At 34.6% G+C, this 27,464-nt stretch overlaps 2 protein-coding genes and 1 pseudogene across 3 annotated transcripts; all 3 read left to right on the top strand.

The window, feature by feature from the left end:
- Nucleotides 1-6,858: 6,858 nt before the first annotated feature.
- Nucleotides 6,859-14,914, top strand: LOC143537659 (puromycin-sensitive aminopeptidase-like; annotated as a pseudogene). The gene is made up of 25 exons (XR_013136101.1): nt 6,859-6,916; nt 7,536-7,634; nt 7,725-7,800; nt 7,888-8,063; nt 9,935-9,949; nt 10,020-10,094; nt 10,196-10,303; nt 10,375-10,646; nt 10,744-10,771; nt 10,847-10,933; nt 11,022-11,047; nt 11,130-11,193; nt 11,276-11,356; nt 11,470-11,517; nt 11,604-11,795; nt 12,226-12,335; nt 12,406-12,486; nt 12,561-12,744; nt 12,813-12,970; nt 13,051-13,180; nt 13,278-13,748; nt 13,842-13,952; nt 14,165-14,281; nt 14,366-14,437; nt 14,573-14,914. The product of XR_013136101.1 is annotated as a puromycin-sensitive aminopeptidase-like (transcript).
- Nucleotides 14,915-15,499: 585 nt separating this feature from the next.
- On the top strand, nt 15,500-21,373 carry LOC143537658 (puromycin-sensitive aminopeptidase-like). The gene is made up of 26 exons (XM_077031379.1): nt 15,500-15,596; nt 16,425-16,523; nt 16,604-16,679; nt 16,766-16,956; nt 17,041-17,115; nt 17,205-17,312; nt 17,390-17,664; nt 17,753-17,780; nt 17,854-17,940; nt 18,020-18,045; nt 18,132-18,195; nt 18,278-18,358; nt 18,432-18,479; nt 18,562-18,585; nt 18,685-18,753; nt 18,841-18,950; nt 19,028-19,108; nt 19,194-19,377; nt 19,445-19,593; nt 19,675-19,813; nt 19,903-20,131; nt 20,212-20,387; nt 20,485-20,595; nt 20,703-20,819; nt 20,918-20,989; nt 21,100-21,373. The coding sequence occupies exons 2-26, from the start codon at nt 16,461-16,463 to the stop codon at nt 21,178-21,180; spliced, it is 2,664 nt and encodes an 887-aa protein (XP_076887494.1). The 5' UTR covers nt 15,500-15,596; nt 16,425-16,460; the 3' UTR covers nt 21,181-21,373.
- A 2,942-nt stretch (nt 21,374-24,315) lies between these two features.
- On the top strand, nt 24,316-26,980 carry LOC143537660 (uncharacterized protein At1g76660-like). Its single transcript, XM_077031380.1, has 2 exons — nt 24,316-25,011; nt 25,648-26,980. The coding sequence occupies exons 1-2, from the start codon at nt 24,913-24,915 to the stop codon at nt 26,593-26,595; spliced, it is 1,047 nt and encodes a 348-aa protein (XP_076887495.1). The 5' UTR covers nt 24,316-24,912; the 3' UTR covers nt 26,596-26,980.
- The last annotated feature ends 484 nt before the right edge of the window (nt 26,981-27,464 follow it).

Below are 27,464 nucleotides of genomic sequence, written 5' to 3' on the forward strand. Positions count from 1 at the left end.
GGCTAGTACTATCGTCTTTTTTGTATCGGGCTCACCTCGATCAACTTCCTTTATCTATATTTTTGTACGCTTGTAAAAAGTAGCCTGAACATAAACTGAAATTTGTTCAATATTAGTTTTACTAGTTTTTTTAGAATACGAAAACACTACCGTCAAAGGCATTTTTAAACGATACGTTATTTGATATATCTTTATAAAGAACCAAAAGGTTACGCTTGAAAAAGAATTTAATCAAATATTGTTATTTAAAAATGTGACTGTTAAGAAACTATCTTTAAAAAAACTTTAGCTTCAGTTTGTAAGAGATGAACAATCGAATGAGGTCCATGGATTGTCGCATCATACCTTTTCAACCCCCCCCCCCCTCCCCTCTCTTTTTCTCACAAATCCTACAAGTAGAACCTACGTACAAGTTGTCCGTGGCCACAAATGGTGGCTTCCATCCTGCACCTCTCTCCTCCAACACGGCCGTCTTTCCTTCATTTGTCATATGGGTCTACGTCGGTGAGGGTAGACAGTAATTGTAGATGCTCTAACTGTATATACTTCTAGAAACATAACGAATGTGGGGAAAATCATTTTTCCGCAAATGACTAATAAAACCTGAAAGAGGTGACAAACATGACTCGACTCATACTGTAAAGAGATGCAAAGTCTCAAGTTGAGTTAAGTTGGTGATTAAACCCAAAAATAATATCATGATTTAACAAAACAGAATCTATTCCACTCTTGTGAATTATTTTCCAACTATTTAAAACCAAAAGATTTTATATAAAATATATAAATCAATGTAAACGATAGTAATGATATTCTAGAGATGAATTATTGGTTATGGAAGATTGCCAAAAGAATCCTTATTTTAATTTATCATTTTGGCACCCCAAACTTATAATGATTCCAAATATGCACTTTGACCAGAACAATATTGAAAGGCAAAAACACATTTCTACAAGCTGCTCAATGATTGATTTGTTTAGAATGTTTTCCTTTTCTTCTTATATTTTTTTATAATGTAATCCTTATTATATTATATATAAAGTCAAACCTAAAGCTACAGTAAAGCCCATATAAGTCCAATAGTGGCTGCCATGTGACAGCCACTATATTTAATTTTTTTTAATATCTCAGCATTTTTTTTGGTATTTCAATATTTGAAACTACTTAAACTAATAAAATCCATGCTGGTGTGATGGCTTGACTTGTGTTGTTGTAAGCCATAGGTCCCGAGTTTGAGCCTCCATATAGGCGTGTTTTTGGTTTTACTATTTTTTTATTTAAAAGTAATAAAAAGGTAAGCTGTTGTGGTGATGGTGTTGTATTGTTGCAACTTGCAAGCCCCAAGTTCGAGTCTTTTTGAAGCAAGTTTTCTTGGTTTTTTTTGTTTGGTTTTTTATATAAAGAATAATTTTTTCTATTTATAGTTTTCATACTAAATCAACCAATGAAAAAGTAACGTATGTAGTGTTTAGATTTTAATTTATTTTAAATACGTTAGTTTGAGGAATTATTTTTTTGGTTTAGTTTTGATACCGTAGATAACGTAGCCGATATTACGGAAACGACGCCCGGGTGTAACCAACACATAACTGCCCGGTGAGCCCCGGCGCAACGCGCCGGGTAACAACCTAGTTTCTTTTTATGCTAATTGTGGACCATGTATTTCATTTTCGTATTGTAATAATTCATGTACTTAATTTATTTACATAAAAGATAAATTGTTTAAAAAGTATTGACCTTTAAGTAATCTTTTATTTTGGGTGCTAACTTATTATTTCAACTAAAGGGTAACTAAGTTTTTATATAACAAAAATGAGGAATTTTTTCTCTCTTTGTTTCATATGTAAATGACTACTATATTGATAATTATGTTGATATAGTGTTTTTGGTTTTGTTTGATTTTTAAGATATATGATTTGTATGCATTTTGTAGGTTGCTAATCTCAATGTTACATTGTTATGTCATACGCGGCTTTGCTTTCGACAAGGTGCTTGGTTTCCAATAAGTTTAGTCGTCTAGCAGAGTGCGTGAGGACAGTGACGGATCCAGGAATTTTTTTTGGGTGGTGCACTACTTTTAGATGTTTCAATTTCATAGACTCGGGTATAAAAATTCCGGGTCGGTTCGATGGTTCGGAGAAAATTCATTACATAATAAAAATACGATATATAAATAAAAGAGATACCGCATGTTACCTTTTTGACTTGGGTGATAAGATGAAATTGGTTGCCTTTCGGAAGGATCCCATGGTAGATCATTCAAATTTATTTTTGACGGTTTACTTGAAGATGATGATCCAAGGTTGATGGTTCACTTTGAAAAAATCTCTTCAAATTCATAATACCTACAAATCAACAATTACAAACTAACAAATTAAAACCAACAATCTAACAAACTAAAATTAAATTTAACAAATAACTTAACAATTAAGTAGTTAACAATTAAGAACAATTAATATTTAACAAGAAGTCAAAAACAATTAACATTTAACAATGAATTATGAATGTAAACTTACCTTCAAAGTGGGAGAATAAGAGGATTCGAGTAAGAGTAGGCAGTGGCAGGAAGACTGGGACGGTTGACGGGCTGAGTGGCTGACAGAGTGAGGCTGTCGGCATTCCGCGATGGTCGGAGTGACGGGGATGAGTGGCCGACGGAGTGACGGAGATGAGTTTATTTAAATTTCTCTTCATATTGAACTTAGAACTTAACATGCACATTACCTTCATGTACTCAATTAAGTGTTAAATTGTACCAGACACCCTTGTATTCAAATATTAGGAATGTGTGATAGATTAAGGTGGAAGTTAATCTTCAATATATTTTCATTTATACCTGAGTTTGTAAGTATGTTATGACTCGTGTATGTACATTGCACTAGAAATTGTGAGACAAATAGTCATTTTAGTATTATCAAGTTTATTTTAGTATAACTAAATTTACAGAAGACGAAAAAGAAATTTAAATAAACACTGATAGGAGTTTGAAGTTATGAAGTACACATCTGTTTTGAGACAATAATGATTTCAGGCAACCTAGACCATGGAGAGGCGCTGTGTGGTGTTATGAACCCTAACTGATGTTAGGGTAAGTTAGTAAAAGAAAAAAAAAAGTTCCAAAAACCCGAATCAAACCTGCGGCCTCCAAGTTAACAAACCAACATGTTACCATCTGGAGAGGTGCTTCAAATGTTTTTTAGATGGTTCCTTTCCAATTTATAAGGTGGTTCCTTAATTATTTTCTATATATAAATGCACTATTATTTCAAAACTCGGGTGGTTCCTCGGAACCACCCGTTTTCATTGTAGATCCGCCCCTGCGTGAGGAGTATAATACATGTTTTTATGTATTTTGTACAAATTTATATTTGCTACTGCATATGTTTGGATTTTGGGTTAAATATATGGGTTTTGATTATGATGTTAATTGTGCCGGGTTAAATGGTTGAAATGTTTAACACGAATACAACTCATATTTTTATTCGTAGCAAAAGCATTCCACTTTAAATGGGCATAGTTAAAATTGTGTAGCATGAACATGACTTGTTTAACCCTCTTATCTAAACGTGTCAAACAAATTGACGAGTATACGTATTAATCATGTTGATGGGCTATACAAGAGATACCAAACACGCCCCATAGCTAAACATGTTAGGTATGACAACCAAAAAATTAATTATTTTCATCTCGTGTTTTGAGTCATTTTGGAAATTCTCAACTCTAATTTTGACGGTGATGTTCGTATGTGAAGTGGTGATCAGGGGTGTGATAAAAAAGGTACCTATATACAAAATTCATATTTTGTCAAAAAAAATTCAAATAATAATATTGAAATGATTATAAAACATTTTTTAATTAGATTATAATACATTTTTTTTTCTGTTTTATTGTTGCATACCATTGATATACACATCACAGTAGGCATGTCAAGTGTTATTGCGTGAACCTCATTTTACTAAGAGGTGGATAAAAAAAATATTCATTTTGGCCACAAGAAAACTTAATTTAGATAAAAAGAAGACGCTAATCTTAAAGCAACAAATATCATACAAACTTTAATATTTTTATGTATTTTTATCAAAATACCATGGTTGCAGATACAAAAATAAAGATGTTTTCAATAAAAAAATATCAGAACCATTGCTCTTTCTTTTAAAACCTAGGCAGTTATAATAATATTTTTCTAAATTTATTATATTTTTTTATAGATAAAGCTGTCAAAACTTATTTATTTTATGTTACAAAATAAAAGAAAAGTATTACATGCATTTTAATAGATAAAAGTATCAAGAATCTAAAAAAACTTGTCAGCCATTATGCCCTTTTTGTATGTTAATTATAAAGAAAAGGATGGTTTTTGCCTTTTTGGCTCATTCAATATTCCATGTTCCATGTCCTAATACACAACATGATTCTATGCATAATATATCAAATATTAATTAAAAGAGCTTATTGGTTGTATGAAAACAATGTTTGGTAATACCAAGTGAATACTGTTACAAACAATACATAAACATGTATATAAAAAAACATCTACAACATATATCTTGACTTATTGTTTACTTCATTGTTTCATATCATTTTTGTGAGCTTTCAAAGAGTTGATATTGAGTAGCTTACGGGCAGCTCGATTAATTTACATTTTAGCGACAACCGTAAAGATTTTATTTTCTATTAGAATTGCAAATTTGTTTGCAACATAACTAAAAACAAAGATAACAACTAATAAATGGCTTTAAAATATAAATAATGAGTTTGGTGACAGTTTGGCCAACCTAAAAGACCATTGCAATGGTCCCTTTCATGCTTTTATATATATGTTCTTTGTTTTCCATTGTTTTCCAAACATAAGTTTAATGGCGTTTTTTCCTTCCTATTTTTACATTACAAATATCCAAATTTGATTTGGTAGGTTAAAATGTCATTTCACTTCCTTGTGAATAAATAATGTGACTTCGTATCTAATATGACCGTAGAAGGAAAAAAAACGTCTCAAACTGACTGGTTAAATCATATATTGTCAATTTTGTCAATATTAGTACAAGCTACAAAGATGAACCAACATGTTTTCAGTGAACAAGGCAAAACCCATGGATGATTGACTCTTTCCTTTAGTTGGTTGATCCGATCGGTTCTTAAAACCAGGCTAACATAGTAGTAACATGTTTAACCCGTTAATGCTTCAAGGTCTATGTTTAAAGTAGGTCTCGACTTTGTGTATTCAAAGCGGGGCCAGCCATGGCATGGGGTTGAGTGGTCGAAGACCATAGGCCTGACTACCCTTTAGGTCTGATTTTTTTTTAAATAAATTTATATGTATTTTTATGAAAAACGATATGTATACTTAATGTTTAAACTCAATTACATAACAACTAACTTGGTCTAGTGGCAAATGGGTACGACTCCCAACCAAAATGTTGTGGATTCTAGTCTAATTGGAGACATGTTTAAGCATATTTTATGCATTAGTTTTTTACACGACCTAAATTATAACCAAAGAAGCCAATGTAAAAATTAAATTGTTTAAATCCAACAAAATACTCTTTTTATCTAAGGCTCAAATATTTTTCGCTTCCGTCTCAAAATATTTTTTCAATTATCGAAGCCGGCACTGATCTAAAGGGCCAATCATATATGATTTGAGGTAACTTAATTTAGAGCTAGACTGCTAGACTTTTTCCTTTTGGGCTTTTGGAAAACATTATTAAATTAAGCCCATAAATTCATTCGACATGGACTTAAATCATTTTCTAATTGTAGCACACAAATGAATCAGAGTAGTTAAAAGTAGAGTTGTACATAAAAACCCGTGCTCGGAACCTGTTTTTTTATACCCGGGTATTCTATACCCGAAACCGGAACCGACCCTACCCGTAGGGTATGGATAGGGTATGCATTTTGAGGTCAATACCCGTACCCGATTTATACACGTAAATACCCGGACCCGGTCATACCCTATACCCGATACCCGATACCAATTTTCTAATACCCGAAATAATACATGAGTTTTTATAGTATATTTTATGTTTACTTCACAACTTTTATGTTTAAGTTTTGTAGCATGTATTAAGTAAATAATTTGTAATTAAGTGAATTTATAGTTTTTTAATATAGTTTAATTATTTTTATACATTAATAAGCAAATTTAAATTTTAAACAAATTAAAAATGTATAAAAAATTATAAATTCAAAATCGGGTATTAATACCCCGTCGCACCCGGACACATACCCGGTTCCAATACCCGAACCCGATCATACCCTATCCGGGTACATAGGGTTGAGTTTTTCTCCTCAATACCCTACCCGAACCCTACCCGATTTCTCTTAATACCCGATTTTCCAATACCCGATCATACCGGAAACCGGTCCATACCCGAACCCGGGTATTAGAAAAAACCCGATTTGTACACCTCTAGTTAAAAGGACACCACACATAAACGTACACAACCATTTTTTTCGAATTTGTTTTGACCCGTACCAAAATAACATTTTCTCTTTCCCTAAGGTGACCCGCTATCCTACTCATGACATAATTGAGATTATTTAAAACATTTTTTTAAAAGAAACACATAATTATCACCACGTAATGCTGCCACATATATATTTATTGACAGCTAGGCATGTCACGTAAGCATCAGACTAATTACGAAATGTTGGTAAAAAGATACAACTAAAACCTTTAGTTGGGACTAGGGAGTATCACAAACCAAAAGTGAAGTAGAGACTTTGTTTAGAAATTAGAATTAGAATTGATTTTCATGAGTTTCCAAAGTAAGATTAAGTTTTCTTTGTCGCTTCACCTTGTAATAAATTAACTTTGGACTCTATTTCTGTGGCGATAATATTATTATAATATCTACAAGCAATCATCAGTCAACGGCAACACTATAATCTGACTCCACACCCTGATCAAATAAGGGTATGCATTTTAATTTTAGAATTCAGGGTTCTGTGAATCTATTGGAATCTTGATTACTTAATAGTCTTAATGTTAATCAATCTTAGTTGTTATCCTGATTACCCATTTCAAGTTTACAAGAATTGTAAAGATTAAGGAAAATTAACTTCATTTGCCCCTAATAAACTGTTAACTTTGGCTCGTTTAACTTACCAAGAGCTCGAGCTCGACTTATTGGTAGTTTTTCAAGCTTGAGCTCAGCTCGTTTTTATTATTTATGAATTAATTGATATATATGTTTATAAAAAACTTTATATAATTTTTTAAAGTATAGTATTATATATAACGTATCTTATATAGTTATTATTATTATTTTATATATATTAATTTTGATACTGATTAAATAAATATATACTAAATATTATAAATAATATAGTAGGCTCGTTTGGGCTCGCGAGCTGGCTCGAGTTTGATTAGTAAAGCTTGGTCTCAGGCTGAGCTCGTTTAAGCCCAGATTGATTCGAGTTTTTTGCGAGTAGCTCGCAAGCAGCTTGGCTCGTTTACTCCCCTATATTCCAGTCAGAATGTTATAAATTGTTGATTTTATATAATGACCGTTTTACCATGGTTGTGAATGTAGGAAAGGTTTGACCTTTAGAGAACTAGTTAAACAAGTATGAATGCTCCAAAAGAGATCTTTCTGAAAGATTATAAATTACCCGATTACTACTTCGATACGGTTTGTATTTTGTTTAATAACATGTGCAATGTGTTTGTTACATTTTTAGTATTTGTCTTTTATGTTGCACACTAATGAGTTGTTGATCAGGTGCATTTATCCTTCTCGTTGGACGAAGAAAAAACAACCGTCTGCGCAAAAATCAGTGTCGTCCCTAGAGTTAACGGTATGATTTGCATTTTCTGCTGATGCAAAGTATAATTACTTAGTAGTTAATATCCTCTTTTAAGCCAATATGATGTCATTTGGACAGGTGTCACCTCCCCATTGGTCTTGGATGGGGTTGACCTCAAGCTGATTTCGGTCAAAGTCAATGGAAATGAACCGGCGGAGGGAGATTTTCACGTGGACTCACGACATCTTACTCTCACTTCACTTCCAAGTGGGAGTTTTATCTTGGAAACTGTTACTGAGATATTACCACATAAGGCTGAGGGGTGTGGGGGGCGCGAGAGGGGGCGTGAGTGGGGGCGCCAGCCAATAATATTGTGACGTGTGGCAGAGAGAGAAACTTGATAAGATGGGTGTTGGTAGTGGTGATAGCGCCCCGGGCCATGGTGTGGAGGGGCGCGAGAGGGGGCGCGAGCGGTTTATTTTTTTATTTTTTTATAAATGTATTAAAAAACGTATTATTAAAAAAACTCATAAATTATTTAAAAAAACACACATTAATTAAAAAAACACATTAATATCTAAAAAAAAAATTAAAGTACTAAAAAAAAACATTATTCTTATTCTTCGGCTTGGTCTTCTTCGATCAACCTCTTCCGGATACGTTCCTTTTGTTTTTCCATCAGCATTTGGTCGACCGGATTTAGGTGGCTGAAGTCTCTTGCAAGGAAGTCCAAATCTCTCATTCTTTTTTTTTCCTTTTTGTCATTAGAGACCACCTCCATGGTTTTGTTGAATTTATTGAGGGATTCAACAAGATCGTTGATGTTTACGGCTTCCCCCTCAGCCGGTTTTTTGCCCCTGGCGTCCCTTCCCAATGGCCGCCTCCTCGGCGGTGAAGACGTTTCCTCCCCCGCAACGTTTAGGTCGAATCCAACCCGGCAATCCGACCCGGCGGAAGTGCTGTACGCTCCAGACGAACTAGTTTTAGTCCGTTTCGGCCCTACTTCTGCATCAACGTCCAGCGCCACCAGCTCAACCCACTTAGAACACCTTCTCAACCTCTCCCACACCTTTACATCGTCCCACGTCTTCACCGTCCCATACCTCCGCAGGCACTACTGCCTCCACTCTTCGACAGTGAAATTATAAACCGCCAAATCGTCACTGCCACTTGGTCTCATACGACCGGCGTTCCTGTTGAACAGATTAGTAAACAAGCCGACAAATTTTCTGATTTCGGTCCACCGACCCGAAATCATATCGGCGGTCCGCTCTGTACTCCCAACGAGCGAATAGAACGTCTCCCTAACCTTTGTCCAAAAGACCTTGCTCTTTTGGTAGTCCGCTGCAAAATGCATAAATAAATTTGTAAGTCATTTAACTTTTTTATTTAACTTTTTTATTAAAAATCATTTTTAAAAACGTTAAAACAATTACCGCAACGCCGATCCTCAGAAGTGACTATCCAAGCCCGACACAGGGCTTCCTTCTCATCCGATGACCACGGAGTGATTTTCCGTTTCGCCCTTCCGGTCGAAGCCGAACCCGACCCGTCCGTTGCAACTTGTTTTTTCCGGTGGACGCGTCTTCTTTGTCCCGCAGCTTCACCTTCTGGTTCTGGTTCTTGTGTCTCCGGAACTACAAAGTTAGGAGACGGTTGTATGTTGGATGGTTGAAAGCCGGATGGTTGTTGCGACCCCGAATAAAACATCGGTTGGTCCGGTGCCGACCATAAATCGTCGTAACTGTAATCTGATTCTAGGTTTGGGTACCAATTTCCAGCCATGTTTTTAAAAAAAGGTTTGGAAGATGGGGTGATTTCGGGTTTTGGGTGTGGTATGTGATATTGGTTTGGGTTTGATATATGTTTAATACAGAGAAACAAAATCGAGTTGGAAATAGGTTTGATATGGGTGTTGAAATGGGTTTGATATGGGTTTGTTATTATATATAGGAAAAAAAAACGTTTTTTTTTTTAAATAAAACACCCCCCAACGGCTATTCACGCTTTCCAAGAAAACTCTTGCGCCATTCTCAGCCGCTAGCACCCTGGCGCCTGCCTCGTTTTCCGCTCTCGCGCCTCTCTCGCGCCCCTATCGCGCCTCGGTGGTGTGGTGCTCGCGCCCCGGGGCGCGAGCGTCCGGCCTCTTGCGCCCTTCCTAGCGCTCCACACCCCTCAGCCTAAGAACACATCATTGGAGGTAAAACAGTTATTATTTAATAATAATTATTATTTTTGGATTTATCTGATAAGTTGCATTCTTGTTACAGGGTCTTTACAAGGCTTCTGGTTACTTCTGCACACAATGTGAAGCCGAAGGTTTTAGAAAGATAACATATTTTCAGGTTCATAATTTGAAGTTTTTATTGCTTTACTTTCTTGATATTGGTATTTTTTGTTTTTTATTTATTTATTTGATATTATGCGTATGGTTTCACTGTTTCAGGATCGCCCTGATGTTATGGCGAAATATACTTGTCGTATCGAGGCCAACAAATCCTTATACCCGGTATTGTTGTCGAATGGGAATCTTATTGAGCAAGGAGACTTAGAGGTAGACAATGTTTTTTGTACATTGTTTATTATTTTTGTACTGTGTTTTAAATATTAGGAAATTTGTTGCAGGGTGGAAATCATTATGCTGTTTGGGAGGACCCGATCAAGAAACCATGCTATCTGTTTGCTTTAGTTGCGGGTCGGTTAGAGAGCCGAAATGACACTTTCACAACGTGTTCGGGTCGTAAAGTTGCACTGAAAATATGGACCCCGCCGCAGGATTTGCCAAAAACCGAACACGCCATGGATTGTCTAAAAGAAGCCATGAAGTGGGATGAAGATGTTTTCGGTCGTGAATATGATCTTGATATCTTTAATATTGTGTCAGAAGATTTTATCTTGTAAGCAATCTGTTCTTGTTTCATTGTTTTTCATATGTATTTCTTAATATCTGCATTTACTAGTATAGTTTCTTTTTTAAACATGTGATTGTCACAGGGGAGCCATGGAAAACAAGAGCCTGAACGTATGTGCATTAATAATTTCCACTTTCTTTATATCATATGTTTTTCGTATAATAATCTTTTATTTTCCCGAATAGATCTTCAATTCAGATCTTGTTTTGGCATCACCAGAAACCGCTACCGATGCAGATTATGCTACCATTTTGAATGTCGTTGGCCACGAGGTATGTTGCTTATCTAAATTCCTTATTTAGTTTTATACTATTGTTTAAATTATACTTATGTTCATCCAATTCGTTCTCTATGTTACAGTACTTCCATAATTGGACTGGCAACAGGTTAGTTTATATCCATTTGTAAATTATATTATTAATACATAGAATTTATTCGGTTATTTACAAATTTTCTAAATGTTTGTAGAGTGACATGTCGGGACTGGTTCCAGTTGAGTTTAAAAGAAGGTCTTACCGTTTTCCGTGATCATGTGCACACTTTTGACCGCTTTTTAACTTTTATAAAGATTTTATTTTAAATATAAAAGTTAAAAATTTTTCTAAGTGTTGCAGGAGTTTTCATCTGATATGGGAAGCCGCACAGTCAAGCGGATCGGTGCTGTTTCAAGGCTTCGCACATACCAATTTCCGCAGGTTATCATAAACACTAAATACAATTAGTTATAGAGTTTAAGACTTTAGTAACATCATATCATTGATCTTCGAATACGTTACGCTTGAAATATCGTATTTGTCATATTTTTTAGGATGCAAGTCCTATGGCTCACCCCGTGAAGCCTCACTCTTACATCAAGGTTCAAACTTTTTCACGCTGTATATAGTTTCATGATAATTTTAATTTTTCTAACTCTTTATCTTTTCATTTTTTTTTTCTTTCTAGATGGACAACTTCTATACAGTGACGGTATGCTTCTGATTTTTTTTTGGTCATTGGTATAGTAAATGTTATTACTTTTAACATTTACACCTGTCTAATTTGTTTTTATTAATTGTATGATTACAGATGTATGAAAAGGGAGCTGAAGTTGTGCGAATGTACAAAACATTATTGGGAAGTCAAGGGTTCCGAAAGGTAAATAAAGATGACTAAATAGTTTGAATGTAAATGAATGAACGTAGATGAATGAATGTAACTGAGCCAAAACCAATCAAATGTGAATGTGAACAACAATAAACTGGGCCTAAAATGTTATTAAAACTAGCCTAAATTTTAACGAGCCTAAAAGAATTAAATAAATATATTAATGAACGTAGCAAACAAGTTTAAGCAAACGTAAAATGAACATTAATGAATTTAAACGAACGAGCGTAAACGAATGTTCACAAACATAAATAAAAATGAACGAACGAGACATGTGTTTATGTTCGTTTGTTTAATAAATAAATGAACATATTACATAAATGAAACGGTTCGCAGAAAGTTTAGTTTGTTTACATGCCTACTTGAATGTATGAGGTTTGTGTGGTTATTTTGTGGTTAAATTGACACATTTTTATTTTAGGGAATGGATTTGTACTTTCAAAGGCATGATGGACAAGCGGTAACTTGTGAAGATTTCTTTGATGCTATGCGAGATGCTAATGATGCAGATTTTGCTAATTTTCTATTATGGTATGCTTATAATCAATTTTCAGTTTTTATAGTTTGGATAAAATGTTTATTCCTTGAGACTCGTTTTCAGGTATTCACAAGCGGGTACACCTATTGTGAAGGTTACTTCTTCTTACAACGCTGAAGCGCGTACATTTTCTTTAAAATTTAGGTACTTTTGTGTTCTTTAAGGTTTTTGTTATGTATTTATTTTGTAATGACCCGTAAATTTTGACTTTTTCTCAGCCAAACAGTGTCTCCTACGCCTGGTCAACCGGTAAAAGAACCCATGTTTATTCCCGTGGCAACAGGGCTTCTCGATTCAAGTGGTAAAGATATGCCATTATCATCAGTTTACCATGATGGGAAATTAGAGTCTGTTACATGTGGCGGTCAGCCCGTTTACACCACCGTTCTCAGAGTTACAAAGGTATATTTTTACATTTGACCAGGCTTGGAAAAGTCAAATTTGTATCTGATATATTAATTTACAATCAGGGTGAAGAAGAATTTATTTTTTCTGATGTTCCCGAGAAGCCGATTCCGTCTCTGTTACGGGATTACAGTGCTCCGATCCGCCTACACTCTGATCTCACAGACAATGATTTATTTTTCCTTCTTGCTCATGATTCAGATGAATTTAATCGGTACTTCTTGTTAATAGAAACAAACCCACATTAAGAAAACAAAAGGGTGTTTAAAAGATTGTATCTTTATTGTTATTACAGTTGGGAAGCTGGTCAATATTGGCAAGGAAGTTGATGCTTAGTCAAGTTGTTAATTTCCAAGAAAGTAAAGCTTTGGTTCTTGATCCACAGTTTGTGCACGGTATTAGATGCATTCTTTTGGATTCGAGTCTTGACAAGGTATAATTTTTACTACTCGTTTTTACTTTAACGGTTTTCTTTTCTTGTATTATATATTTGAAGAAATTGGAAAACTGAATTGATTTGTTAAATGTAGGAATTTATTGCAAAAGCAATAACTCTTCCGGGTGAAGGTGAAATAATGGACATGATGGAAATAGCCGACCCGGATGCGGTCCATGCGGTTAGAGAATTTATCAGAAAGCAGTTAGCTTCTGAACTGAAGCAAGAGTTTTTAAATCTGGTCAAAGAAAATAGGAGCTCACAGAAATATGTGTTTGACCATGCAAATATGGCCAGACGGGCGTTAAAGTATGTTTTGCTATCTTTTTGACTTTTGGTACTGTATGGTTGACTGTTGACTTTAACAATTTGACTTATTGGAAAAAAAGGTTATCTTGCATCTCTTGAAGATGAAGAAATTACTGAGCTTTTGTTGCACGAATACAAAACAGCCACAAATATGACGGATCAGTTTTCAGCTCTGGCAGCCATTGCTCAGAAACCGGGTAAAGCCCTTGATGATGCTTTGGCTGATTTCTATAACCAATGGCAGCATGACCATCTGGTAGCTTCTCTATAGCCTAAAATGATGCTTTAAATTTTCAAGAAAAAAATGATCTTTTTTGTTATATGTGTTTGTTTCTTTATTCATTTTTAGGTTGTTAACAAGTGGTTTGCACTTCAATCCTCGTCGGATATTCCTGGGAACGTTGAGAACGTTTACAAACTTTTGAGTCATCAAGCATTCGACCTTAAAAATACCAGCAAGGTTAGATTTTTCAGGATTTAACGGGTCAAAGTTAAATTGCGCTTAAATAGAAATGGGTTGCAAGTTTTTTTTCATGCATATTATGTTAGTTACTTATAAATTGCAAAAGTAAAGATAATATGGTTGGCGGCTCAATCCAGCCCGTTTGACCACCTCTGTTTACTTTTTGTTCTTATATGTGATGCCTTTTCTCAAACCGTGAATTTGTGCAGGTGCGCTCGTTGATTGGAGGATTCCGTGCTTCGCATGTTAATTTCCATGCTAAAGATGGTTTGGGCTACAAGTTGTTGGGTGAAATTGTGCTACAACTTGACAAACTCAACCCACAGGTGATCATGATTTAATTACCCGTTTTTTGTTATTTTTTCTTGGGTCGTGGTGAAATTACCGTTTTGCCCTTCTTTTGAGTGCAGATGGCGTCTGGCATGGTTTCAGCTTTTTCTAGGTGGAAGCGGTATGATGAAACCCGGCAAAACCTTGCTAAGGTATGATTTTTGATCTTTTAATTTAGTTGTTTTAAAACGGGCTTGTTTTGAAAATTAGAAAATTAAAAACTACTGAATGCTTTTTTAATGACATTGTATTTCGACGACTAAAATTGTTGATGATGTTGGAAACAGGCACAGCTGGAGAAAATCATATCAGCAAACGGGCTTTCAGAGAATGTGTATGAGATTGTTAAAAAGAGTTTGGCTGTTTAGAAGCATCTTCTCTTTGTTTCCGTGCGTTGGCGTATACAAATGAATAATAATAAGAAGGCTCTAGATTGACGAGTCTTCTAGACGGATTATACGAAGAATGTTTTACCAAAGAGAACCAACCAACATTCTGTTGTTGGATCAAGTATATATAGTTTGTTCATATTCACGATTTGGGTTAGTCGTTTATGTGTATTCGTTAGGAACGTTGTTCGTTTGATATTCTCGTTGTAATAGAATCGGTTAACATGAAGTTATTGTAATATCTTTTTGGCTATATTCTGTATGAAATTATGTTCGTTAGTTTGGTTTGGTCGACTCATTTTCTTCTTTTTCTCTATTTCGGATGTTCAATACCACGTCACTTGGTATTTCATAGATCCGAGCTTGTTTATCATCAAGACTGCACTAAATTTGTAGATAAATGGACCTATAGTATGAAGTCGAATTAGTGACCTCACTTTCATCGAAGTAAAGACTTAAAATTGTAATGAATCGGACATGGTCTTTTCCATATAATTTTTTTTTTCAATAAAACCGAGCCACGTGGGCAATTAAGCCAACATGTTGAGATCTTTTGACGAAATTCGTCTCCATCTTTTATCATGCAAAACTCGTTACGTCTTTGAAAGAAATTTGTCTCCATCTTTTATTTTTTGGGCAAAATCCTTACATCTTTGAATTAATCTATTAACTAAAAATACATATTTCAAAATCCTACATAAAATATTAAAACTCAAGTTGATTAAGAGCAAATTAAGGTAAAAAACACATTATAAAAAAAATCTAAATTACTATTGGAATCTATTGGGCTGGCAATAGGATTATCTACACGCAATCATAAGTCATCATCAACATCACTATATAAATAGACACATATTACCACCTTAGTACTTTCATCTTAGGTTTTCTCAAAGCTATCTGATTCTCACCCACATCAACAAAGGTACTATCTTTTTAACTATGTGTTTAATTTTATCTTTTTTTTAAGTCTTGTTAACAAGCACTCATATAGTAGCTTTATGATGATGGGTTTTGGTATTTAGGGTTTAATAGTGCTAAAGTTTTAATCTTTTTGTGAATCTATTGGAATCTTGATTAGTTGATGATGATGGATCGATTGTTAATCTCTTGTGGGTGTTTAATACCTAGGGTTTTGTTTTCAAGATTTGTGAAGATTAAGGGAAATTAACTTCATTTGTCATTAATAAACAGTTGACTTATTTAATCTACTTAGGGGGTGTAAACGAGTCGATCGTGAGCTTGACTAGGCTTGTTTCGAGCTATATAATATATGGAGCTCAATGCATGAGTAGTTTTTCAAACTCGAGCTCAGCTCGTTTATCAATTATTAATTAAGTTATATACATTTATAATTATTTTAGTATATATTTTTTAATAATAACTTTAAATGCATATATATATAACATTATATATATTGTTTAGTCATTTTTATTGTAATTTTATTTGTATTAATAATGATTAAATACATAAATGCTAAATAGTTCTAATAAAAATTATATAAATAGTAGGCTCGTTTAGGGTAGCGATCCGACTCGAGCTTGATAAGTGAAGCTCGGGCTCGGGATCGTTTATTAAACAAACTTATTTTTAGGCTCTAGCTCGTTAAGCTTGGCTTGATTCGAGCTTTTTTTTAGGCGATCTTGAGTATCGCAAGCGGCTTGGACTCTTTACACCCCTATATTCCAGTCAGAATGATATAAGTTGTTGTTTTTTTTTTATAATAACTGTTTTATGATGGTTGTGATTGTAGGAAAGGTTTGACCTTTAGGGAACCAGTCAAACAAGTATGGATGCTCCAAAAGAGATCTTTCTGAAAGATTACAAATTACCTGATTACTACTTTGATACGGTTTGTATATGGTTAACTTTTGTTAGTTACATTTTTAGGATTTGTCTTTAATGTTGCACACTAATGAGTTTGTTAATCAGGTTGATTTATCCTTTTTGTTGGGCGAAGAAAAAACAACCGTCTTCGCAAAAATCAGTGTCGTCCCTAGAGTGAACGGTATGATTTACATTTTTTACTGATACAAAATAAATTAACTTAATACTTTAATATCCTTTTAACCTAATATGATGTTATTTGGACAGGTGCCGCCTCCCCATTGGTGTTGGATGGGGTTGACCTCAAGCTGATTACGGTCAAAGTCAACGGCAACGAACTGAAGGAGGGAGATTTTCACGTGGATTCACGACATCTTACTCTCACTTCACTTCCAAGTGGGAATTTTATCTTGGAAACTGTTACTGAGATATTACCACACAAGAACACATCGCTAGAGGTATAACTGTTACTATATAAAATTTTTCGTTTTGGGTGTTATCTTTTTTTGGATATATGATATAAAGTTGCATTTTTGATACAGGGTCTTTACAAGTCGTCTGGTAATTTCTGCACACAATGCGAAGCAGAAGGTTTTAGAAAGATAACATTTTATCAGGTACTTTATTGAAGTGATTATGGATTTACTTTCATCTCTTTATTATTGTTCTTGTTTTTTTTTAATTTACTTTATGTATACGGCTTCAGGATCGTCCTGATATTATGGCAAAATATACTTGTCGTATCGAGGCCGACAAATCACTCTACCCGGTATTGTTGTCTAATGGAAATCTTATTGAACAAGGAGACTTAGAGGTAAGAAAATATTTTCTGTATATTATTTATTATTTATATTATGTAATGTGTTTTGAATATTTTGGGAATTATTGCAGGGTGGAAATCATTATGCTGTTTGGGAGGACCCTTTCAAGAAACCATGCTATCTGTTTGCTTTAGTTGCGGGTCAGTTAGAGAGCCGAGATGACACTTTCACAACGTGCTCGGGTCGTAAAGTTGCACTGAAAATATGGACCCCACCACAGGATCTGCCAAAAACCGAGCATGCGATGTATTCTCTCAAAGCAGCCATGAAATGGGATGAAGATGTTTTCGGTCGCGAATATGATCTTGATATCTTTAATATTGTGTCTGTTCCAGATTTTAACATGTAGGTGATCTGTTCTAATTTCATTGTATTTCATATATATGTGTACATATATTAATTTGGTTTTTGTTTAAACTTGTAATTGACACAGGGGAGCCATGGAAAACAAGAGCTTGAATGTATGTGTGCTGACTCTTCATTTTTTTTATCATACGAAGATCGTCTAATAATCTTTTTTTGGTTGTTGAATAGATCTTCAATTCAAAGCTCGTTTTGGCATCACCAGAAACTGCTACCGATGCGGATTATGCTGCCATTTTGGGTGTCATTGGCCACGAGGTATTTATTTTCTGTTTATAGTTTTATATGTATGTTTAAGTTATTATCACATTTTTCTAATTCGTTCTCTATGTTGCAGTACTTCCATAATTGGACTGGCAACAGGTTCGTCTGTATCCATTTGTAAATATATGAAACTATATATTCTGGTTTTTTTGTAAATTTTAAACGTTGCACTCAAATGCTTGTAGAGTGACATGTCGGGACTGGTTCCAATTGAGTTTGAAAGAAGGCCTTACTGTTTTCCGGGATCAAGTAAGCGCATGCTTTTAAATTTTATCAAGATTTTATTTTAATATAAAGTTAAAACCTTTGTAACCGTTAACACATGTTGCAGGAATTTTCGTCCTATATGGGAAGCCGTACAGTCAAGCGGATTGGTGATGTTTCAAAGCTTCGTACATACCAATTTCCACAGGTTGTTATAAACACTAAAATCTAATTAATTTTATAGTTTAGCATTTTATAAATTTTTTTATCCTATTTTCTAGGATGCTGGTCCCATGGCTCACCCTGTCAGGCCTCACTCTTACATCAAGGTTCAAACCCTTTCCTGGTTTCTTTAAAATTGTTGACAATTTTTATTTTTTCTAACACCATCTTTTTCATGTTTTTTCACAGATGGACAACTTCTATACAGTGACGGTATGCTTCTGATATATTTTGTAATTAGTATAGTAAATTTATTACATTTTGGCATTGAGAATGGCGACTAATATGATTTTATTAATTGTATGATTACAGGTGTATGAAAAGGGAGCTGAAGTTGTGCGAATGTACAAAACATTATTGGGAAGTCAAGGGTTCCGTAAGGTAAATAAAGATAGCTAAATGGTTAAGTGTATTATGTTTATGATATTATTTTATCATCTGATGGTAAAACTGACATCTTTATTTTAGGGAACGGATTTGTATTTTGAAAGGCATGATGGTCAAGCTGTAACCTGTGAAGATTTCTTTGCTGCTATGCGAGATGCTAATGATGCAGATTTTGCTAATTTCTTATTATGGTCTGTTTATAATCAACTTTAGCTTTTATAGTTTCGATAAGATGATTTTCTTATCTTATCTTATGACTTGTTTTCAGGTATTCACAAGCGGGGACACCTATCGTAAAGGTTACTTCTTCTTACAATGCTGAAGCTCATACATTTTCATTGAAGTTCAGGTAACCTTTTTTTTTTTACTTTTGTAAAGTTTTTGCTAGGTATCTATTATATAATGACCCGCCTATTTTGAATTTTTTTTTTCAGTCAAACAGTGCCGCCTACGCCAGGTCAGCCGATAAAAGAGCCCATGTTTATTCCCGTGGCAGCAGGGCTTCTCGACTCGAGTGGCAAAGATATGCCATTATCATCAATTTATCATGATGGGAAATCAGAGTCTGTTACATGTGGCGGTCAGCCCGTTTTCACCATTGTTCTAAGAGTTACAAAGGTATTTTTATATTAACCGGGCTTAGAAAAGTCAAAGTTAATTCACTCGTATATTAATTTGCCATCAGGGTGAAGAAGAATTTGTATTCTCGGATGTGCCTGAGAAACCAGTTCCGTCTTTGTTGCGGGGTTACAGTGCGCCTATCCGTCTACACTCAGATCTCACAGACAGTGATTTGTTTTTCCTTCTTGCTCATGATTCAGATGGATTTAATCGGTAATTATTGTTAATAAAAACAAACACAAATTAAGAAAACAAAAGGGTGTTTAAAAGATTGTATCTTTATTGTTATTACAGTTGGGAAGCCGGTCAGATATTGGCAAGGAAGTTGATGCTTAGTCAAGTTGTTAATTTTCAAGAAAGTAAAGCTTTGGTTCTTGATCCACAGTTTGTGCACGGTATTAAATGCATTCTTTTGGATTCGAGTCTTGACAAGGTATTATTATTATTATTATTACTTGTGTTTTCTTCTTGTTTTTTAGATATGAAGAAATTGTAAAAAACTGATTGACTTGTTTAATTTAGGAATTTATTGCAAAGGCGATAACTCTTCCCGGTGAAGGTGAAATAATGGATCTGATGGAAGTAGCCGACCCCGATGCGGTCCATGCAGTTAGAAAGTTTATCAGGAAACAGTTAGCTTCTGAACTGAAGCCAGAGTTTTTAAATCTGGTGAAAGAAAATAGGAGCACAGAGGAATATGTGTTTGACCATGCAAATATGGCTAGACGGGCGCTAAAGAACACTGCCCTTGGTATGTTTTGCTTTCTTGTTGATGTTATTATATTATATGCTTGACTGTTGACTTTATCAATATGACTTGTTGGAAAAAAGGTTATCTTGCATCTCTTGAAGATGAAGAAATCACTGAGCTTGTGTTGCACGAATACAAAACCGCCACAAATATGACGGATCAGTTTTCAGCTCTGGTAGCCATTGCTCAGAAACCGGGTAAAACCCGTGATGAGGCTTTGGCTGACTTCTATAACAAATGGCAGCATGATTATCTGGTAGCTTCTCTAGACCCTAAATTAATTTTGTTAAATGTTGGATTATCAAGAAAATATTGATATTTTGTTACGTGTTTGGTTTTTTCTTGATTTTTAGGTTGTTAACAAGTGGTTTGCGCTTCAATCCTCGTCGGATGTTCCTGGGAATGTTGAGAATGTTTACAAACTTTTGAGTCATCCCGCATTTGACCTTAAAAATCCCAACAAGGTTAGACCTTAGAATTCATTGGCGGGTCAACGCGACCCGTTTGACCACTTCTTATTATCTTTTGTTCTGGTGTATGATGTGTTATCTCAAATCCTGAATTTGAACAGGTGTACTCTTTAATTGGAGGATTTTGTGCGTCGCCTGTTAATTTCCATGCGAAAGATGGTTCGGGCTACAAGTTTTTGGGTGAACTTGTGGTACAGCTTGACAAACTCAACCCACAGGTGCAAATAACTTGATTACCAGTTTTTCGTTTTCTCTTTTTTTTCTTTTTCATTTTTTGGGTCATGGTGAAATTACCGTTTTGTCCTCTTGATTGTAGGTGGCGTCTCGCATGGTTTCTGCCTTTTCTAGGTGGAAGCGGTATGATGAAACCCGACAAAACCGTGCTAAGGTATGGTTTTTGATCTTTTAATTTAGTTGTTTTAAAATGGGCTTGTTTCGAAATTAGGAAGAAAATAAACAACTGAATGCTATTTTTAATGATGATAATGTTGGAAACAGGTGCAGCTGGAGAAGATTGTGTCAGCGAACGGGCTTTCAGAGAATGTGTATGAGATTGCTTCAAAGAGTTTGGCTGTTTAGAAGCAGCTTCCCTTTGTTTTTATGCATTGGCAATCACATATAAGTGAATTATAAATAATAAGTTGGCTCTCTTGGTTTTCTTGTACTTATGAAAAGATTTTTTTTTTCTTTCTTTTTAATTTAAATCATCACATTAACTCTTGGGCTTGAGCCATGATCCCCATAAGTTATTCAAACCCGATTGCGCTCTCCATCGCACTGTGTAAGTGGGCAATACATGTGTGTGGAATGTTACATGTTCATAAATGGACATTTATGCGGAAGCATACATGTTAATTTGTAGTAGCAAACATGTGTAGATAAGATGACATTGAATTGAGAACATAATGTATGCCATCTTGCTCATACCATCCTTGCGCGTATTGAATTCTTTTAAGTCCTATATGGATAACTTATTGAGTTATTGGCGTGCATTGAGGTTTGAAGTCCTAAATGGACATGTGTGTGCATTGAAGGTTTGAAGTCCTAAATGAACAAGTGGGTGTCAATAAGAGATAAATGATCATAAGGTTGGTTGCTAATTTAACTCTTGGCATTATATATTTTCTCAAATGATTAAGAGAGTTGCAAGGTGGTTGTGTGACCCATTTGTTGATATTTGCATATTTAGACGCATGATTAGACACGTTTTCAACTAACAAGATGATAACAATTGTTTGGAACATGTTGTAAATGTTTAAGATAAATTTTAAACAAAGTTGGCATGGCATTACATGTGTTAGAATCACAAAACCCATGGTTTGTTGTGTATTTGCTGATATGGGTGTATAACATGCTTAATGGGTGCCATACGACCATTTGTGAGGCTATACTTTGAAAACATACTGGACAAACCTCAATACGTTGCCTATAAACTTCTCACAAGCCAGTTAGGCGTACAATACGCCAGGGTGGTGAATTGTATGTCTGGTTAATTTTCTCTTTGGTTTTAGCTATATCATTTGCGATATTTTCATGTCTAGTGGAGTTAAAAAACTTATAATGATTCACTTAGCATGTTCATTTGTTGTACGCCTTCAAGTTTAGAGCGAAATATCATGAAAGATGATGATTGCGAGCCATTTGATTGATTGTATCAAGAATGTTGTACTAAAGAGAACTGATATAGTTACATCAAGTACAAATTCTTTTTTTTGTCATAAGCTTTTGGCTTTACACATATAAGTCTAATTTGTTGTCATAAGTTAAAAATGAGTTTTGTAATATAAGCATTTGCTTGCTTCATTATAAAAGCAGGTGCAATCACAAACAACTATGGAGATTTGTCCATGAGTTTGTTCATGTCACACCTGCGTATGTAGAAAATTGAATCTTCAATCAGTTTATCTTTGATCACCACATGTATACACCGTGCTCATAAGTACGAGTCTTGGTGAGTATTCGCTTAAACGTTTGTGTGTCTTGCATATGTGTGTGTGTGTATATATCATTTATAGATATTAATATTATGTAGGATATGAAAGACATAATTTTTGTAGAATATGCATTATGTAAATTATTCTGTTTAAACAATTTTTCATCTTAAATATGATATTAGTCATTCTAACATTGACTGAATGATAAAGATTTTTGTTTTTTGAAAAGAATATCATGGTTTAAATTCTGATATGAGTTAGATTATTTTATTTGTGTAGTTTATGAGTAGTAAATGAATCGACGTGTGAGTCGAAGTTAGAAATAAATAAATAAACATCATCTTAGGATTGCTTTTAACTAGGTAAACGTATAATTTTTTGAAGTTATTTTGGTAATTTTTCTATTTTATTTAAGTAAAATAGAAAGAGTAACATTTTGAAGGTGGGACCCACTTAGATACCTAGAGAGGTAGGGAAAGGTACATAAAAGAAGTGGATGGACACACACGTGCACACCATTATTATACTCCCACTTTACAAAGAATCCTCTTTATTTTAATATTAATTAACATTTTAATAACTTTATTATAAACTTTTGTTACGATCATTCTTGCTTCAAAACAGGGTCATGTTCTTTTCAAGTGACTAATTTACCCCTTATAACAACTCTAAAAAGACTTCAATAATTGAACTTAAAAGAACACCTACCCTTATCTAATATTTCAAAAAGTTAGGTTGGCTTTGTTAGCTACTTGACCAAATAAATTTAAACCCAAACTACTATTTTTAAATATCATTGCATTGCTATACTCATAGAAAGTAGAACCACTTACTTCTATAATATATTATGGCTCAATGAAAAAAAAAGGGTACATATTTAAATTTAAGATAACAAAACTAATGAATTGAGTTATAATAAGAGGATTAATTTTTGTAAGAAGGATATGAAATAATCTCGTTAATTCATTTTAGACTTAAATGATTGAGATTAGATTAGAAAGATCATCAAGTATAAAACAAAGATAATGACATAATGGAGATAACACATTTGTTAACTTTCTCTCTCTACATTCAAGGCACATGTCAAATTCTTTCATCATTTTAAAACGTCAATAACTTTTTTATACGACATTTTTTTTTAAAAAATTTCACCTTAATAACGAGTGTTTTTTTTATCTTTTATATGAGTACCATATTGTTATATAAAAATAAAAAAAAATCATGGTTTTTTTACAAATTGTGTTTTATCAACATTGTGTTATACAATTGTGTTTTATTTTTTCATAGTGTTTTTTGCATTGTGTTTTTTACGTTGTGTTATTTAATTGTGTTTTTGTCATTGTGTTTTTATTTTCATAGTGTTTTTTCCGTCGTGTTTTTTTCATTGTGTTTTTTCATAGTGTTTTCCATTGTGTTTTATCGGTGACTTTCCGGCGAATTTCCGAAGACTTTTCCGGCAAGGTGGTGGCGGTGGGCGGTGGTGGTTGTAGAAGATGAGTGAAAATTAAGTGGGGTTTTAAGATTAATTAAGTGGGTTTTTAAAATTAAATTAAATGGGTTTTCAATATTAGGTAGAAAACTAAAATACCTTCCTTCCTAACCTTCTTAGAAAAATCAAACTTCTTATTTGAACCTTTCTCTTAAATTGGTTATATATTTTACTATTCTTCACAACTTTTCTCAAACTACACCCGAAACTACAACACTGACTTCAGTAAATCACAAAACAAGTTATTCATGTTTTTCACGTATGTGAATGTAAAACTGAGTTATTAATAGTAACAAAACTATAGAAGTATGACAAGTGCTTAAAACTATCTATATATTTATTACAAGAAACACTATAACATGCTTTTAACCATAACGTAATCCCATGCATCGACACGGAAGAAAATTCCCCAACCCATGAATCATGTGTTGGATCTAAATACCAAGCTTTATCATTGATTTGAAAGTTCCAACATTAATTTACATTTATGCCATGGCAATAACTATAACAACAAGAATCAACCCCACAATCATGCCATTGGCAAGCTAAGGTTTAATAAGGGCAGAAGCATGCCCATTTGGTGTGAGCTTTTTAAATGCAAAGTAAATAAGGTGGATCATTCAATAAGGCAAGTGAAATTCAGGTGCACCTATTAAATTCCCATTTCATGAAACTTAAGGGTACTTTAGTAATTACACTAATTTATACTTCCTATCATCACCCTATATATATGAAACTACCTTTTAGACTTTTTAGCTTATATTTCCAATATTATTATTACTTTTACTTGCAATACAAATAATTAAACACAATCTCAACTCATTGCCGTGTTTGACCTCAAAAGTGATAGTTTTAGAGAGAGAAAGTTTCTTGATTTGGAAGAAGAAGATGAGAAGTGTGTATGATGATACCATGGTGACGGTTAACTCCGCCGTGTCGGCGATCCGGTCATCGGAAAACAGAGCAACTCAGTCTTCTTCAGTTCAGGTGAATAAAAATTCAATCTTTTTTGTTTAATTATGCAAATTTTATCATTTCCTTGATGGGTTTTCTTTTTTGATGGGTTTCTAACACGGGTTTATGGTTTTCTTGAAATTAAAAAAATTCAATCTTTTTTATTGGGTTATGTGAATTTGATCATTTCCTTGATGGGTTTTGTTATTTGATGGATTTCTGACATGGGTTTATGGTTTTCTTGAAATTTAAGATCTGGGTTTGGTTGTTTAAATGTTTGATCACCTCCATAGCTAAAGACTTTGATTCTTGATACTAGTTCATGTTTCTTGATTTTTTATTTTTTTATTTTTTGCTCTTTTAAGTGCAATTCTGTATTGTTTTTGGAGATTAATGAAAAGGGTATGCTGACAAACACTGTATTTTTATTAAAGATTGGAAATTTACAGTTTTGGAAACTGTATGAAGCAGTCTTGAATAGTTTATTTAAGCTTTTATATGACTAAAATGGTTCTGAACTCTGAAGTTTCTGCCCTGTGTTTCCCCTGTTTGATTGAGTTAGTTATTATCATAAAGAAAGTTATATTTTGGGGTTCATATTAAACAAAAAAGGTGAATTTTTTGATAATTTTGTAATTTTATCAGCTAATGTTGATCAATATTATGCAGAAAAAAAGATGGGGAGGCTGTTGGAACATTTCATGGTGTTTTGGATCACAAAAGCATAGTAAGAGAATTGGTCATGCTGTTCTTGTTCCCGAGCCCGGTTATTCGACAACCTCGGCTCAACCGCCTTCAAACATGTCTCAGCAAAATTCAAGAGTCCTTCCGTTTATCGCCCCGCCTTCATCTCCTGCATCTTTCCTCCACTCAGAACCACCATCCGCCACCCATTCGCCTGGCGGCTTCCTATCCTTCACATCCGTCACCGCAAGTATGTACTCACCAGGCGGGCCGGTTAACATGTTTGCCATTGGCCCGTATGCCCACGAAACACAATTAGTGTCACCACCAGTGTTCTCGACTTACACCACTGAGCCGTCCACCGCCCCTTTTACACCACCACCTGAGTCGGTTCACTTGACCACACCTTCGTCTCCTGAGGTTCCTTATGCTCGGCTTTTGAGCTCGTGTGACCAAGACAATGTTATACCTTATGAGTTTCAATCTTATCAGTTATACCCTGGAAGCCCAATGGGCCAACTGATATCACCAAGCTCGGGAATTTCCAATTCGGGCACCTCGTCCCCGTTCATGGATGGGGATTTTAATTACGGTGGGCCCCACTTCGTTCACTTCCCGACAAGTGGGAAAGACGATCAACATCATTTGGTTGATCATAGGGTGTCGTTCGAGGTCACGCCCGAACAAGTGGTCAGATGTGTCGAGAGAAGACGGTGTGCTGACATGGCAAATGGACGCGAATGCCGTGATGACATGGAGAGACATCAGAGGCATAGATCAACCACCACACTAGGATCGGTTAAAGAGTTCAACTTTGATAGTATGGATGGAGCCGGACCCGATTGGTGGACTAACGAGAAAGTTATCGGGAAAGAACACGGGCCAATCAAGAACTGGTCTTTCTTCCCCATGATGCAGCCAAGTGTCAGCTAATGATTGGACGCCACGATGAAGAAATCAAGTAACCAAGGATTGGAAGGATAGTGATGACCTTTTTGGGGTTAGTGTTCTTAGTTCTTACTGTGAAAAGAACTTTTTTTCAAGGTTAAATGGGGCATATAACCTAACATTAGCATATATATGTAAGCTAAATAAGCTCGTAAGTAAAAAATTTTTGTTTAAGGTTAGTAGGAAAACTTGCTCCGGTTCAAGATTCAAAGCTGTGAGCTTGAACGTTAGTGTTGTAGCTCATCGAGCGCCATTTGGCTGACCATCACAGCGAGTTTTTAGTCATATGAACACGAGACAGGTCTTTCTTTGTTTGGTCTTAATGTTTTGTATAAAGTGTATTATGATAAAATGGATTAAGCAAGAGAATTGGGAAGTTGGTATTTTCACTTGTTACATTTTCTTTCCATGGTTGCTTGTTTGATTCAAGTGTAAAGATTGTTTTTAATCTTGATCTAGTAAGAGACAATATGTTCTTATTAATTGAAAAACTATACACTCGTATACCAAAGCTATACGTCCGTAGTACAGTATACCATGGCTATATGACTTATGCCCGTATAAAGGGGTATTTAAGAACTATACGTCCGTATATCAGGGCTATACGCTTATATACTAGATTTACGTCTTTATCAAATGTGATGACTAATTAATATGATAAAGGCAGGGAGTATATTAGTAAACACATCTAGAAAGGGATGTTGGCTTGGCAATTCATCATCCTTCTGGAATCTTGGAATAGTTTATCTTGGCACTCTCATTAATTTCAAAACTTTCGTCAGAAATAAGGGAATTTCCAAGAAGACACCAAAAATATCATGGTTCACAAATATGCACGAATGTTATAGTCAAAG

Source organism: Bidens hawaiensis, unplaced genomic scaffold (genome assembly GCF_021521415.1).
Source record: "Bidens hawaiensis isolate Kalapana, Puna unplaced genomic scaffold, B.hawaiensis_p1.1 tig00011271_1, whole genome shotgun sequence".
NCBI classification, from domain to species: Eukaryota; Viridiplantae; Streptophyta; class Magnoliopsida; order Asterales; family Asteraceae; genus Bidens; species Bidens hawaiensis.